The following is a 14863-nucleotide window of genomic DNA, read 5'->3' on the forward strand; positions in this document are numbered from 1 at the left end:
GGGTCTCGAACCCACAGGCTCAGGCAGTCCACTCACCTCAGCCTCCCAAAGGCGTGGGATGACAGGCTGAGCCACCGAGCCTGGCTAGCGTTTAACTTTTGTTCGGCGTTTTGTGTAACGGAGCTTTTGCCTTGCAGGCGACATCGTGGGTCTGTATGACGCGGCTACCGAGGGCAGTCAGCTGGCCACTGGGATCGTGACCCGCATTACTCAGAAATTGCTCACAGTGGCCTTTGACGAGTCCCACGATTTCCAGCTGAGCTTGGACCGAGAGAGTTCCTACAGACTGTTGAAACTTGACAATGACATCACTTACCAGCGAATGAAGAAGTGAGTGTGACTGGCCATCCTCGCTGGCGTCTTCTGTAAACACCGCTAACGCTGGCCGCTTCCAGAACAAAAGAGCAGCAAGCCATGAGCCCCCCACACCCACGGTGGCAGCACTGGCAGGGGCTGGGGCGCTGACCCTCTGGGCTTTGCTGAGTTCTAACTGTGGCCTTCTTCCCGCCAGGGCTCTGATTGCACTGAAGAAGTATCACTCTGGCCCCACAGCCTCGCTCATAGACGTGCTCTTTGGCGTGGCGGCCCCCAGTCCGGCCAGCGAAATACGTAAGCACTTTGGGGTTTTCTTCCTTTTTCTCTCTTGAATCGGGGTCTCGCTCTGTGACCCAGACTGGAGTGCGTTGGCACGATCATGGCTTACTGCAGCCTTTTTTTTTTTTTGAGTCGGAGTCTCACTCTGTCACCCAGACTGGAGTGCAGTGACTGCTCCTGGCCGCCGCAGCCTCGACCTGCTGGGCTCTGGCGATCCTTCCACCTCAGCCTTCCAAGCAGCTGGAACTACAGGTGTGCGCTACCACGCCCGGCTGATTTTTTTTTTTGATTTATTGTAGAGATGAGGTCTCGCCAAGTGGCCCAGGCGGGTCTCAAACCCGCGGGCTCAGGCAATCCACTCACCTCAGCTCCCAAAGGCGTGGGATTACAGGCTGAGCCACCGAGCCCGGCTACCGCAGCCTTTAACTTCTGGGCTCAAGTGATCCTCCTGCCTCAGCCTCCCGAGTAGCTGGGACTACAGGTATGCACAAACACACTCAGCTTATTTTTTTTTAACCTTTTTTCATAGAGACGAGCTCTGACTATATTGCCCAGGCTGGTCCTGAACTCCTGGGCTCAAGCGATCCTCCCACCTCTGTCTCCCAAAGTGCTGGGATTATATGCCTGGCTCCTCCCTGTGGAAATTCTGATTAATTTTTCAGTATTTTATTTCTGCCATATATTGATTGAGGGGCCACTGTACAGCATTTGGAAATTATTTACTATGTTTTAGGGACCTCAGTATGTTTTGAGTTTAGCTATAACAAAGAGGCTGAGGTGTGGATTAGGGGGTTGTGCCTGGAACTTGGGAATCGATAGCCTGTCACTAGACCCATATTCTACCCTCATGGCTAGGGTTTTTTTTTTTTTTTAAGAGATGGAGTCTTGCTCTATTGCCGAGGTGGGGTTACGGTGGCACAATCATAGCTTACTGCAGCCTTGAACTCCAGGGCTTAAGTGACCTTACTGCCTCAGCCTCCCAAGTAGCTGAGACTACAGACGTGTGCCTTCACGCCTGGCTCCTGTAACTGTCTTACGTGCTGACCTCAGTCTCAGGAGTCTAATTGGCATGCGTGCCCATGACCCCTGCCCCTCATCATTTGGGCCCTTCTGGACGGGCACCGTGTCGTGAACGCTGTGACCACAAGACTGAGCAGGACAGTGCCTGCTCTCAAGAGCTCAGAGCCCAAGAAGCAGGTGGTTGTGGAAGATTCAGAATAGAAACACAGTCCTGGAATCCGTTCATCTTTTCTTGTCATTTGTTTTTGTTATTTGATGCGCAGTTAGAAGAGGGCCAGCGTGGTAGACATTTACATGTTCCAGGAAACACTGACCTCAGTGCCATTACTCTGGAGTGTGAGCTGGCCGCTTTTCCCAGAGGGCGACAGGTGGTGAACATTCAGGCCTTGTGGGCCACCACACAGAAGCAAGTGTTAACGGTGGTCTGTGCCTGGATGGGGGATGGCGTGCTCCATCGTACCGACCAGGACAGGCAGCCGGCTGGATGTGGTCCACGGTTTGCACCTGCCTGTTCGTGGAGAAACTTTTTTTGAAAATAAAGCCGATGACTCTTGCGTTGATTGCTCGGCCTTGTGGAGGTTAGCAGCTTCCTTGTGTTGCATACCCACGAGGAACACCAGTTAGAACAGCGATCGCCAAACTTTCGGCATCAGAGACTGGCATGGAAGACAGTTTTTCCATGGGGGTGGTTTCGGGATGATTCAAGCATGTGACATTTGTTGTGTACTTTATTTCTATTATTCCATTGTCATATGTAATGAAATAATTATACAAGTCCCCATTTTTTAAAAAAGAGGCATGGACGGAAGTGTTAAATAAAATCATGGGTGGGCCATGTTTGGAGTAAAAGAAGTGTCAGATGTGACCTAAAGCTGACCCCCAGACACAGCTGTATAACTGAAGTCTGTCCACTCACTTGCCACTCACTGGGAGGGTTTTGATATGAGTCTGCAAGCATCTGATGTATGGTGGTCTCTGAGCAGTCCAGCCTCCCTGCTCATGTTAATGTGTATTTGCAGCCACTCCCCAGCACTGGCATCACCGCCTGAGCTGCACCTCAGTTCATCAGGCATTAGATTCTCATAAGGAGCATGCAACCTAGACCCCTCGCATGCGCAATTCACAATAGGGTTCGCACGTCTATGAGAATCTCACGCTGCCGGTGATCTGACAGAAGGCGGAGCTCAGGCGGTCATGCGAGTGATGGAGACCAGCTGTAAACATAGATGAAGCTTTGCTCTCGCACCCGCCACTCGCTTCCTGCTGTGTGGCCCAGTTTCTAAGGTCTGTGGCGGGGGTTAGGGACCCCTGAACTAGCACACTAGAGTCTGACGTGGTCGCTTCTTCCGCAGACGCGCTCACGTTCTTCAACGCCTCCCTGGATGCCTCCCAGCAGGAAGCGGTTTCTTTTGCGCTGACCCAGAAGGAACTTGCCATCATCCACGGACCTCCTGGCACTGGGAAGACCACGACTGTGGTCGAAATCATTCTTCAAGCTGTGAAGCAAGGCTTAAAGGTGGGCAGCGGGTGGGGCCTCCCGTCATGCCCAGCAGGGTCCCAGTCTCGGGTGGGGAGGGGTTGAGGAGGGCTTGGTTGGGCTCATCACCGGGTGCTCATTAATGAAGGATGGGCTGACCCTTTTGTTTCTTTTTTCTTTTTCTTGTTGGAGTTGGAGTCCTACTCTGCTGCCCAAACTGGAGCGCAGTGGCACGATCCTGGCTCAGCACAGCCTTGACCTCCTGGCTGTCTTGCCTCAGCCTTCCAAGTAGCTAGGACTACAGCACGCACCAACACACCCAGCTCATTTTTTTATCTTTTTGTAGAGACGAGGTCTTGCTATGTTTGCCCAGTCTGGTCTTGAACTCCTGGGCTCAAGCGATTCTCCTGCCTCAGCCTCCCAAAGTGCTGAGGTTATAGGCGTGAGCTGCCACACCTGGCAGCCCTTTGGATTTCCTGCCGTCCCATGAGACTTGGGAAACCGACCCAGAAACACTGGCCTGGGTTCCCGAGAAAGAATCTGGAAGTCTCTGTGGTTGCAGAAGCTTTTGTGGACAGACGACTAGGGTGCAGTGCGGGTGGTTTAACTGGGCACCTTCTATTTAAATTAAAAGTAAGCTAGGACTTTGTTGTGTGTGTGAGCATGCTGGGGGTGGGTGGGGTTGGTCAGGGCCCGTTCTGTGATTTTCAGGAGTCCAGTGTCTGGTCGAGGGAGAGAGGGTATTACAGTTAATCAGATAGTCTGGCTGATAGGACACGTGTGTGCAGCTCACATATGACTGCTTTCCTGAGAAGTAGAATATAAAGTTCATTGTCCACTTACATTCTTTATGCTCGAAAAAGGGCCTTTTGAAACTATTTATTTATGTATATATTCTTTGTTTCTTTGTTTCTTTTTTTTTTTTTTTTTTAAGAAATGAGGTCTTGCTGTGTTGCCCAGGCTGGTCTTGAACTCCTGGGCTTAAGCAGTCCTCCCGCCTCGGCCTCCCAAAGTGCTGGGATTACAGGTGTGAGGCACCACACCCAGCAAATTTTTGTATTTTTTATAAATACGAGGTCTTGCTATGTTGCCCAGGCTGGTCTTGAACTCTTGGGCTCTAGTGAGCCTCCCACCTGGGCCTCCCCAAGTGCTGGGATGACAGGCATGAGCCCCTGGGCCTGGCCTTCCTTCTCTCTTTCCCTCTGGGCTTTCCGCTGTTTCTGTGTCACCTCAAGTGGTTTAACAGAGAAGTGAGCGCACCCTAACCTGAGCCCGGTGTCCCCAGGTTCTGTGCTGTGCGCCCTCCAACATTGCCGTGGATAATCTGGTGGAGCGTCTGGCTCGCTGCAAGCGCCGGATTCTGCGCCTGGGGCACCCTGCGCGCCTCCTGGAGACCATCCAGCAGCATTCCCTGGACGCGGTCTTGGCCCGGAGCGACAGTGCCCAGATTGTCGCGGACATCAGGAAGGACATCGACCAGGTCTTCGTATGTGTCTCAGCTGGTGTCTGCTTGGCGGGTGGTGTTCCGGCCCTGGCCTTCCAGGCAGTGGTCCCTCTGCACGCCTCTCGCTTTTCTCTTGGGCCCGTCAGTTCGTTTACTCATTTTGAAAACTGGACTGCCCATTTCGGTGTTTGTTTTTAAGAGACAGCATCTTGCTCTGTCGCCAAGGCTGGAGTGCTGTGCCGTAATCACAGCTCACTGCAGCCTCGACCTGCTGGACTCAAGTGATCCTCCTGCCTCAATTTCCAGAGTGGCCAGGACTACAGGCGTGTGTCATCACACCTGGTTAATTTTTAAATGTGTGTAGAGATGGGTCTCACTGTGTTGCCCAGGCTGGCTTTGAACTCTCCCTCAAGTGATCCTCCTGCCTTAGACTTCCAAAGTGCTTGTACAGGTTTGAGCCACTGCACCTGGCCTGGACTGCCTATTTTCTTTTTTTTTTTTGAGTTGGAGCCGCTCAGACTGGAGTGCAGTGGCACGCTCTCGGCCACTGCAGCCTCGACCTGCTGGGCTCCGGCGATCCTTCCGCCTCAGCCTTCCAAGTAGCCAGAACTACAGGTGCGCGCTACCACGCCCAGCTAATTTTTTTGATTTATTGAAGAGATGAGATCTCGCCAAGTTGCCCAGGCAGGTCTCGAACCCCGCGGGCTCAGGCAGTCCACTCACTTCAGCCTCCCAAAGCGCTGGAATTAGAGGCTGAGCCACCGAGCCCGGCTAGACTGCCTATTTTCAATAGAGAATTGTACTCAGCATTTTTTTTTTTATTTTTGGGTCAGAGTCTCACCCTGTCACCCAGGCTGGAGTGCAATCGCACGTTCACAGCCACCATAGCCTCGACTTGCTGGGCTCCGGCGATCCTTCCTCCTTAGCCTTCCAAGTAGCCGGAACTACAGATGCGAGCTGCCATGCCCATCTAATTTTTTTTTTTTTTTTGCTTTATTGTAGAGACAAGGTCTCACCCAGTTGCCCAGGCTGATCTCAAACCCTGTGCTCAGGCATTCTTCTCACCTCGGCCTCCCAAAGTGTTGGGATGACAGGCTGAGCCACTGAGCCCGACCTGAGAGAGTGTTTTTGAATCTCTCGGAAAACATGGACCGCTAAGTGGGTCTCGGCCTGTCTGCGAGTGAACGCCTGCAGCCCAGGTCGTGTGCGGGGCAGTGGCTGCCGCTTCACCTGAGGGGGTCAGCAGGACACCGTGCAGGGCCGGGCAGGTCCTGACTCATCTGAGTTTACGGTGATGAGCAGTCTCCTTCCAGGACTTCAGACGTTCCCCTCCAGCCCTCCCTGTGCAGGTGACCATGACATTCAGGTGACTTAGAGTCTACGGTGCTTAGTCTCGCTTGTGGCTGTGGCTTCTTCAGGAACAGTTCTTGACGTGAACAGCTTTTCTGGAAGGTTATTGAGCTGCGCAACGAATGACAGACAAAAGCACCTCATAGATGGAGTGAAAAAAGTACAGAGTCCTGTGGATAATTGGTTTTGGCTTCCCTTTGTAGGCCAAAAACAGAAAGACCCAGGATAAGAAGGAGAAGAGTAATTTTCGGAACGAAATTAAGCTTCTGAGGAAAGAGCTGAAGGAACGGGAGGAGGCGGCCATGCGGGAAAGCCTCGCCTCAGCGGATGTGGTCCTTGCCACAAACACAGGTGAGGGGTTGCCACCCCCCTCCCCCTGCTGTGTGGCCTCAGAGAAGGAGTTGGGGTGCTCCCTCTTCAGTTTTCTTTCTTTTTTAGATTTTTTTTGAGTCGGAGTCTCACTCTGTCACCCAAGCTGGAGTGCGGTGGCACGCTCATGGCCACCGCAGCCTTGACCTGCTGGGCTCCAGCGATCCTTCTGCCTCAGCCTCCTCAGTAGCTAGAATCACAGCCCTATGCCAGCATGCCTGGCTAATTTTTTGATTTATTGTAGAGACGAGGTCTTGCCAAGTTGCCCAGTTTAGCCTGGAACCCCTGGGCTCAGGCAGTCCTCTTGTCTCAACCTCCCAAATGTAAGGATTACAGGCATGAGCGACCGTGCCGGCTTGAAAGGGTTTTTGTAGAACTGGTATTTTTTCCTTAAATGTTGGGTACAGTTCACCAGTGAAACCTTCTGAATCTGAAATATTCTTTGCAGAGTTTTTAACTAGAAATTCTGGCCGGGTGCATTTTCTCATGCCTGTAATTCTAGCATTTTAGGAGGCCAAGAAGGGGGGATTGCGTGATCCCAGGCATTCAAGACCAGCCTGGACAACATAGTGAGACCTTGTGTCTACAAAAAATAAAAAAATAAGCCGGGTGTGGTGGCACACACCTGTACTTCCAGCTACTTGGAAGACTGAGGTGGAAGGATCGCCTGAACCCAGGAGGTTAAGGCTGCAGTGGCCATGAGTGTGCCACTGCACTCCAGCCTGAGTGACATAGTGAGACTCTAACTCAAAAAATTAAATTTGTAGTTAAACACTTTTTTCTTTTTTTTTTTTTTTGAGTTGGAGTCTCACTCTGTCACCTAGGCTGGAGGGCGGTGGCACAATCACAGCTCACTGCAGCCTCAACCTCCTGGGCTCAGGTGATCCTTCTGCCTCAACCTTCAGAGTAACTGGGACGGCAGGTATGTGCCTCCACTCCCAGCTAATTTTTTTGAATTTTTTTTTATTAGAGGCAAGGTATCCCTATGTTGCCCAGGCTGGTCTCCAACTCCTGGGCTCAAGCAGTCCTCCTGCCTCGGACTCCCAAAGTGCTGGGATTACAGGCATGAGGCACTGTGCCCAGCTCACACAGTTTGAACACAGGCTTTAACCGGGTGTGGTGGTGCACGCCTGTAGTTCCAGCTTCTTGGAAGGCTGAGGGAGAAGGATCGCCTGAGCCCAGCAGGTAGAGGCTGTGAAGACCATGAGCGTGCCACTGCACTCCAGCCTGGGTGACAGAGTGAGACCCGTCTCAGAGAAAAAAAGATCTTCACTGTGACTCAGCTCATCCCCTTCACTGTGCCTGCAGCCCTGGGGAAGCCACCAGCGTCCCCTGCAGGCTCCGTCTCCCTCTCTCAAGCAGGAGCTTCTCCCGACGGTCCTCTCAAGTTGCTGCCCGAGGGCCACTTTGACATCGTCGTCGTGGACGAGTGCGCCCAGGCCCTGGAGGCCAGCTGCTGGATCCCGCTGCTGCAGGCCAGAAGATGCATCCTGGCTGGAGACCACAAGCAGCTGCCCCCCACCACCGTCTCGCACAAGTGAGGCCCCTGGTGCAGGCGCCCTTCTCTGCCCCTCCCTGCCTCCCCTTTATGTGTCCTTCTGGTCCAGCGGCTGGTTCTGGACTCGCGGGGAGGCCTCCTCTGCACGCTGCCTGGTCATCCCTCTCACCCCGTTTCATCACGTTTGTTTGTCCAGATACGGGATCTGGCACGCCTTTATCTTTGCAGCCTGAGATCCGCCTGGACCCGGCATGTTGCATTGCATGTCCCCTCGTGAGCCAGGCGGGTTTGGTGGCGGCGTCCCTTGGGTTGGGCTCACCGGCCGTGAGTCAGCTGACAGCTGACATAGATTCCTCGGCCCTCATCCTGCAGACATGTCCCCAGATGGTGGACGCTGGGTGGGGAACACAGCGAGGCATGTTCCGCCCTGCAGAGACATCAGTGCTCTGGGGCTGTGGCCTGGCACAGGCTGCCCTGGTGGCAGGAGGAGCTGCCCTTGCCTCCTTCTGGCCTCTTTCCCACGCTCTCCCGCCCTGCGTGGGCCACAACGGCCTGGTTGTCCCCTGGCCTGGACCATGCCACCCCTGGAGGTGTGGGGTGCGTGCACCCTTCATGACCCCTCCGCGGGGGGTCCCGTGACTGCCCTGTCCCCTCAAGTCCCTTGTCCCAGCTGACTTAATTTCTTCACACGTGTCACTCCTGACGGTGCCGGTTGTCACCTGGCCACTTGCTGACCTTCCCTTTTAGAATGTAAGTTTTGTGAGGTTTGTGAACGGGCCTGGCATGCAGGCTGTCTTTGAACAAGTCTGAGTTCAGGAAGGCGTCCTTGAGGAGTAGCGCTCTTCAAGGAGCTGTCCTTCCACCTGGAGAAGATTGCTTTCTCTGGTTCCTCCCTCCCTCCCTCCCTCCCTCCCTTTCTTCGGGGTCTCACTCTGCTCCCAGGCTGGTGTGCAGTGGCATGTCCATGGCCGCACAGCCTTGACCTACTGGGCTCGGGCGATCTTTCAGCCTCCGCTTTCCGAGTAGCTGGAACTCCAGGCGTGCACCACCACACCTGGCTAATTTTTTGATTTATTGTAGACACGGGGTCTCGCCAAGTTGCGCAGGCTGGTCTCGAACCCCTGGTCTCAGGCAGTTCTCGTGCCTCAGCTTCCCAAGGCTGGGCTCACAGGCGAGGGGTCCCTTGCCTGACTTTCCTCTGCTTTCTGTTGCTCTCTGGAGTGCGCGCAGGCGTGTTGGAGTCACGAGCTGGGGGCTTGCGGGTTTTCTGAGGACTGGAAGCTGAGCCAGCAAGTCTGTGACGTGTAATCTCATAAGAGGGCTGTGGGCCGCCGACCTCAGAGAAGGAGTCCTCAGGGATACTGCCCCAGAGCAGGAGCTTGCGAGCAGGTGCTTGAAGCAAAGATCGGGGACTGTCCTATGGGAGCGTGCAGGGGTCGGAGCGGAGACTCCCCAGTCGAGGAGGGGTGGGGTGGGGTGTTGATTTGTCGGCTTGTCCTGGGAGGCTCTCCGGCATCCTCAGAAGAGGGCCTCGTCCTCCAGAAAGCTTTGGGTGGAGGACGTCGGGGACCCCGTTGTGTCCCTGGAGAGAGAGAGAGTAGGCTGGTGTGGGACGCTGGGCGGAGGCGGGCTGGGAGCTTCTGGGGCTGCCTCGGTTTGGGTCACCACGTGGGCTCAGGTCATCGCATGATGGCCTCCCTCCTCGGCGTTGGCGGTTGTTAGTTGCGAGCTCATGGCATGGAGGGTGACCACAGTGGACTTCGGAGCTCCGGGGGGGTCTCGGAAGGGGACTTAACGGTCTTCCCAGTTCCACTTTCCAGATAACCGGCGGGGTTTGATGGTGGTCCACTTGGAGGGAGATGCTGCAGATGGTGGGTCCTGACTCTGCAGCTCAGCAGCTGGGCGGCCTGGGGCGGGTGCCTCAGCCTCTCTGTGTTATGCTCCCTTTACTGTAACGGGAATCATAACAACACCCGCCTCCCAGGGCTGCGAGGACTAAGTGAGTTAATTCACATGTGGTGTGCCTGTGCCTGGCTCCCGGGAAAGTCAGAGACTGCCAGCTGTTCCCAGGAGGAGCAGGCCCTTGCGTGAGGGTGGATGAGGGCTCCCTGTTTCACTTACCTCTACCGAGTTCCCATCGCTGCTGTAACAGATCACCACAAACGTGGTGGCTTCAAACAGCACAGGTTTACGAATTCATACTGCCAGAGGCCAGATGTCCTAAGTCAGCCTTACTAGGTGCAAGTCAAGGTTTGACTGGTTCTTCTGGAGACTTCAGGGGAGGACCTGGGCCTCGCCTTCTCTGGCTTTTAGAGACCACTCACATCTCAGGGCTGGTGGCGCTTTCTTGTCTTCGAAGCCAGCCACGTGGCATCTGCCAGGCTTTCGTCATGTGGCCTTCTCTGACGCCCCCAGGCTCTGTGACCAGAACAGGGATAACGTAGGGTCTCTGACCTTACCACAGAGTTGTGTCGTCACACGAGGGACACATATTCACAGATCCTGGCGCGTAGAGTGTAGGCGTCTTTGGGGCTGTGATTCGGCCCCCCCTCCCCTGGGTCGCCTTTCGGGGGGAACCCGGGTGAGGGGCTCCTGGGGTTTGGGCCACCCTCCTCGCTCGCCCGTGGCTTCCCACCTGCACCCGGGACTCAGGCCCTCCTTCCTGCCCCTCCCCGTGTACAGGGCCGCGCTGGCAGGACTGTCGCTCAGCCTGATGGAGCGCCTGGCCAAGGAGCAAGGGACGGCGGTGCGGACTCTCACCGTGCAATACCGCATGCACCAGGCCGTCATGCGCTGGGCCTCGGAGGCCATGTACGGCGGGCGGCTCACGGCCCACCCCTCCGTGGCGGGCCACCTCCTCAGGCGAGTGGCTCCTCCATCCCCCGCCCGGCCTCCCCTCCTTGTCCTCCTTCCCCGAGCGGCCCACCCGCATCCCCTGTTTCTAAGCAGCTAGCCAGCCTGAAGCATGTTCTGGAAGGTTCTGACTTTCTGGAAGGGACGTGGCCTCGCCCTCGAAGCTGGCTTGGGCCTGCTCAGGGTCCCCACTGTGGCTCCTCAGGGCAGGCCCCGCCCCCATTCCCTCTCAGGAAGGGTCTTGGCCACCCCCTGGCCTGGCCTTGACCCGTGGCCTTCCTGCCCGATGCCAGGGACCTCCCGGGCGTGGCCGCCACCGAGGAGACCGGTGTACCACTGCTGTTGGTGGACACGGCCGGCTGTGGGCTCTTGGAGCTGGAGGGGGACGAGCAGTCCAAGGGAAACCCCGGTGAGCCTGTGGGGGGCGGGGGTCTGTAGAGGGCGGCCTGATCGGGGAGCCGAGTGAAGGACAGGAGGGGAGGGACCTGGAGTCCAGCACCCCGGAGGCTGGGATCACCCGTGCTGTCCTCGGGGCAGGCCAGTTCAGCGGGGCAAGCCAGCGGTATCTCAGTCTCCCCCGGGCACAGTGGCCTGTCTGCCTGGCAGGTCTGGCCATGAGACGACTCAGGCGACTTCTCCCACCTCCCGGCCTCAGACTCCCAGGATGCACGCCCACGTGTCCCCAAAAGGTGCTCGTTGTCATGTGAAATACAGGTCAGGCTGAGCACAGTGGCTCACGCCTGTCACCCCAGCACTTTGGGATGCCAAGGCGAGAGGATTGTCTAGGCCTAGGGTTTTGAGACCAGCCTGGGCAACTTGGTGAGACCTTGTCTCGCCAATAAATGGAAAAATTAGCCGGGCATGGTGGCGTGCTACTTGGAAGGCTGAGGCGGAAAGATCGCCTGAGCCCAGCAGGTCGAGGCTGCGGTGGCTGTGAGCGTGCCACTGCCCTCCAGCCTGGGTGACAGAGTGAGACTCTGACTAAAAAAAAAAAAAAAGTAGTTCAGGTCAACTGGGCGCTGCCACCCTGGCCGCCCTCTGACTCAGTGACCTGCTCCCACGAGACCACTTAGGCACAGGGTGGGATCAGCCGGTCATGACAAAATAGCGCAAAGGACAGGTGCCAGCCAGTGTGTCCCTCATCTGCAAGCCCACTCTCTCTCCCCAGGCGAGGTGCGCCTGGTGGGTCTGCACATCCAGGCCCTGGTGGATGCTGGTGTCCCGGCACAGGACATCGCCGTCATCACACCCTATAATCTCCAGGTGAGAGAGGGACCCAGGTGAATCCGCAAAGCAGGTGGGACTCACCCAGCCCAGGGGCTAAAAGGACAGGGTGATTTGTTGGCCATTGTGACCAGAAAGTCCAGAGCTAGGGTGGGCTTCATTGTGATCGGGTCCAGGGCCCACAGGACATCAACAAGAGCCCTTCCACCCGCCTGTCCATCTGTCTGTCCTCCATTTGTCTGTCCATCTGCTTCATTCTGCCACGCCCCCGCCCCATCCTGACCTCTCCGCCTGGTTCCCCTGTGCTGTCTCTGTTTAACGGCCAGTTCTTCTGGGTGCCCGGCAACCGTGGGCCAAGGCTGGTGAGGCAGCCTGTCCATCCGTGGGGTTTCCCACAGAGGCTCTCCTTGTGAGTCTTCCTGGTTTGGCTCAGGTGCCTTCCACATCCCTCCCTTAGTGGGAAAGGCACGCCTGGCTGTGTGTGGCGACTCATGCCTGTCATCCCAGCACTTTGGGAGGCTGAGGCAAGAGGATCGCTTGATGCCAGGAGTTCAAGTCCAGCCTGAACAACACAGCAAGAGCTCGTCTCTACAAAAAATAAAAATAAATTCGCTGGGCATGGTGGCACATGCCTGTAGTTCCAGCTACTTGGGAGGCTGAGGCCGGAGGCTCACTTGAGCCCCAGAGGTTGAGGTGCAGCGAGCTCCAGCCTGGGTGACAGAATGAGACCCTGCCCCAAAACAAGAAAAAGCAGAGGGAAAGCACACCTGCTCAAGTATGGTGGGATCCGGGGAACCGGTTGTTCCCTCCCCTGGTGTAGGTGTCACACACAGGGTTGCGGCCGGAAGCTGTCAGACGCCAGAAGAAGTGACACAACGCCACAACGGGGTGTCAGGCCTGCTTGTCTGTGTGTCTGAGAAGGGCATGTGGGGACACCATGGGGCTCCTGCAGGGCTCCCTGGGCCACGGCGCCTCCGCGGGGGCTGCGTGAGGCAGCCACGGTCCCACCGCTCTTCCAGGTGGACCTGCTGAGACAGAGCCTCGCGCACAGACACCCAGAGCTGGAGATCAAGTCCGTCGACGGGTTCCAAGGCCGGGAGAAGGAGGCTGTGGTCCTGTCCCTCGTCCGATCCAACAGGCGAGGTGAGCGTCCACACTGTCCTGGCCTCTGGCGGTGGGGCAGGCTGTCCCCAGCACAGCCCAGGGGGGCAGAAAGCGGGGAGGGGGGGTGTTCCAGGCAGAGGGAATAGAATCTGTGGAGGCCCAGAGGCACGCGCGTGCGCTCAGGGTGCAGTTCGCTGGGGTGCGGGCTGGGAGCACACCCTGGGCTGGAAGTGGCCTGGACGGCCTTCCGAGGGATGGAGCCCCAAGCCCAGAGCTTGTCTTCAGCCTGATGTGGATCAGCCTCAGGGGTGGTTCTCATGTTGCTGGGGTTTGCGGGTGTCTCGTTCAGTGAGAAAGTTGTGCCCAGGCCAGACTCGATGGCTCAGGCCTGTAATCTGAGCACTTTGGGAGGCTGAGGCAGGAGGATCACCTGAGCCCAGGAGGTTGAGGCTGCGGTGAGCCATGAGTGTGCCACTGCCCTCCAGCCTGGGCGGCAGAGTGAGACCCTGACGCAAAAAAAAAAAGTTGTGCCCAGAATCACAGTTTGTAGATGGGCTTCGTGTTTCTGGTGGGAGGTTGACAGCAGAGGGGGCAGTGGGTCTGCTGCGTGGGGAGAGGATAGAAAGCCCCGGGCGGCCCGTGCGTGTCCCTCCGTGTCAGCTGCAGCCACGTTCCCTGTGCAGTCCCAAGTCTGGGCTTAGGAAGGAGTCGCCTTGGAAGCAGTGACACTCGGGGCTACCGGCACCCACACCGGGTTCCCCGAGCTCCACTGGTCCCTGTGGCAGCCAGTGCCAGGCAGGTGTGGCGTGACTGCGACCGTGTGGAGTCGGGCAGTGTGGGGTGTGCAGGCGGCCAAGGGTGCTGAGGACATGGCATGTGGTGGTGGCTGCCGACTAGGCGAGGGGCCTGCTGCCATTCCTCGGCCAGGGCCTGCCCCCACTCTGCTCTGGCCCTTCCGCAGGTGACGTTGGCTTTCTTGCTGACGACCGGCGGATCAACGTGGCCGTCACCCGCGCACGGCGCCACGTGGCCGTCGTCTGTGACTCGCGCACCGTCGCCAGCCACGCGTTCCTGAGGACCCTGGTGGAGCACTTCACAGAGCACGGGGAGGTGCGCACGGCCTTTGAGTATCTGGATGACATCGTCCCGGAAAACTACTCTCACGAGGGTCCCCAGGGCCACGGTCACAGCACCGGGAAGCCCCGAGGCCCCGCCCCATCCACCGGAAAAACTCCCGGGCAGCAGGGGGGCGGCCGGGAACCCAGAGCAGCCACCAGACGGGACGGGAAGAAGCCGAGTGGGACGCCCACGGGCTCCAAGGCCCCTGCTCACCCTGGCCTTGGTGGAAGCGGCCTGGAGGGCGCCGAGAGCAGAGACGGCGTGGACCGCTTCCGCGCCGTGCTCGCGGGGTTCGTGGCCAGTGACGAGACGCAGCTGGAGTTCCCTGCGTCCCTGAGCTCCCACGACAGGCTGCGGGTCCACCAGATAGCCGAGGAGCTGGGACTGCGGCATGGCAGCGCTGGGGAGGGGAGGCAGCGGGCCGTCACTGTGAGCAAGCCGGCCCTGGAGGCCCCGACACCCCCAGCCGGGCCTGGTGGCCAAGCCCCCCTTCCACCGGTGCCCCCCGGCCCTGCTGAGACCGAACACCCCCCCGAGGAGCAGCGTGGCCCAGCCCCGCTGGATCTTAGGGCGCTGCACATGGAGAGGCCACAGGGGCCGAGGGGTGGGCAGGAGCAGCCCCCCAAGAAAGGCCAGCAGAAGATTCTGGAAAGGAAGAAGAAAAAGGAAGTGAAAGGTGAGTCGTGTCAGCTAATGACCCAGTTGTGGCGCCCCTCCTGGGGGTGTCGGCCCTGCTGCGGAAAGAATCAGAGGCCAAGCTGGGCTCGGTGGCTCAGCCTGTCATCCCGCGCCTTTGGGAGGCTGAGGTGAG

The 14863-nt window shown here is 57.5% G+C and overlaps 1 protein-coding gene across 1 annotated transcript in view; it reads left to right on the forward strand.

Moving 5' to 3' along the window:
* The window catches only part of IGHMBP2 (immunoglobulin mu binding protein 2), a gene marked incomplete at its 3' end in the record, with an annotated part of 22026 nt that overhangs the window by 4318 nt on the left and 2845 nt on the right, over positions 1–14863 (forward strand). Inside the window, exons 3-13 of the mRNA XM_021708084.1 lie at positions 138–330; positions 512–609; positions 2967–3130; positions 4377–4577; positions 6089–6236; positions 7617–7791; positions 10435–10614; positions 10899–11014; positions 11774–11868; positions 12849–12972; positions 13895–14728. Coding sequence (XP_021563759.1) covers positions 138–330; positions 512–609; positions 2967–3130; positions 4377–4577; positions 6089–6236; positions 7617–7791; positions 10435–10614; positions 10899–11014; positions 11774–11868; positions 12849–12972; positions 13895–14728 — 2328 coding nt within the window. The remainder of the gene's footprint in view (positions 1–137; positions 331–511; positions 610–2966; positions 3131–4376; positions 4578–6088; positions 6237–7616; positions 7792–10434; positions 10615–10898; positions 11015–11773; positions 11869–12848; positions 12973–13894; positions 14729–14863) is intronic.

This window comes from Carlito syrichta, unplaced genomic scaffold, assembly GCF_000164805.1.
Source record: "Carlito syrichta isolate Samal-C Ts95f unplaced genomic scaffold, Tarsius_syrichta-2.0.1 Scaffold56418, whole genome shotgun sequence".
In the NCBI taxonomy this organism is placed as follows: Eukaryota; Metazoa; Chordata; class Mammalia; order Primates; family Tarsiidae; genus Carlito; species Carlito syrichta.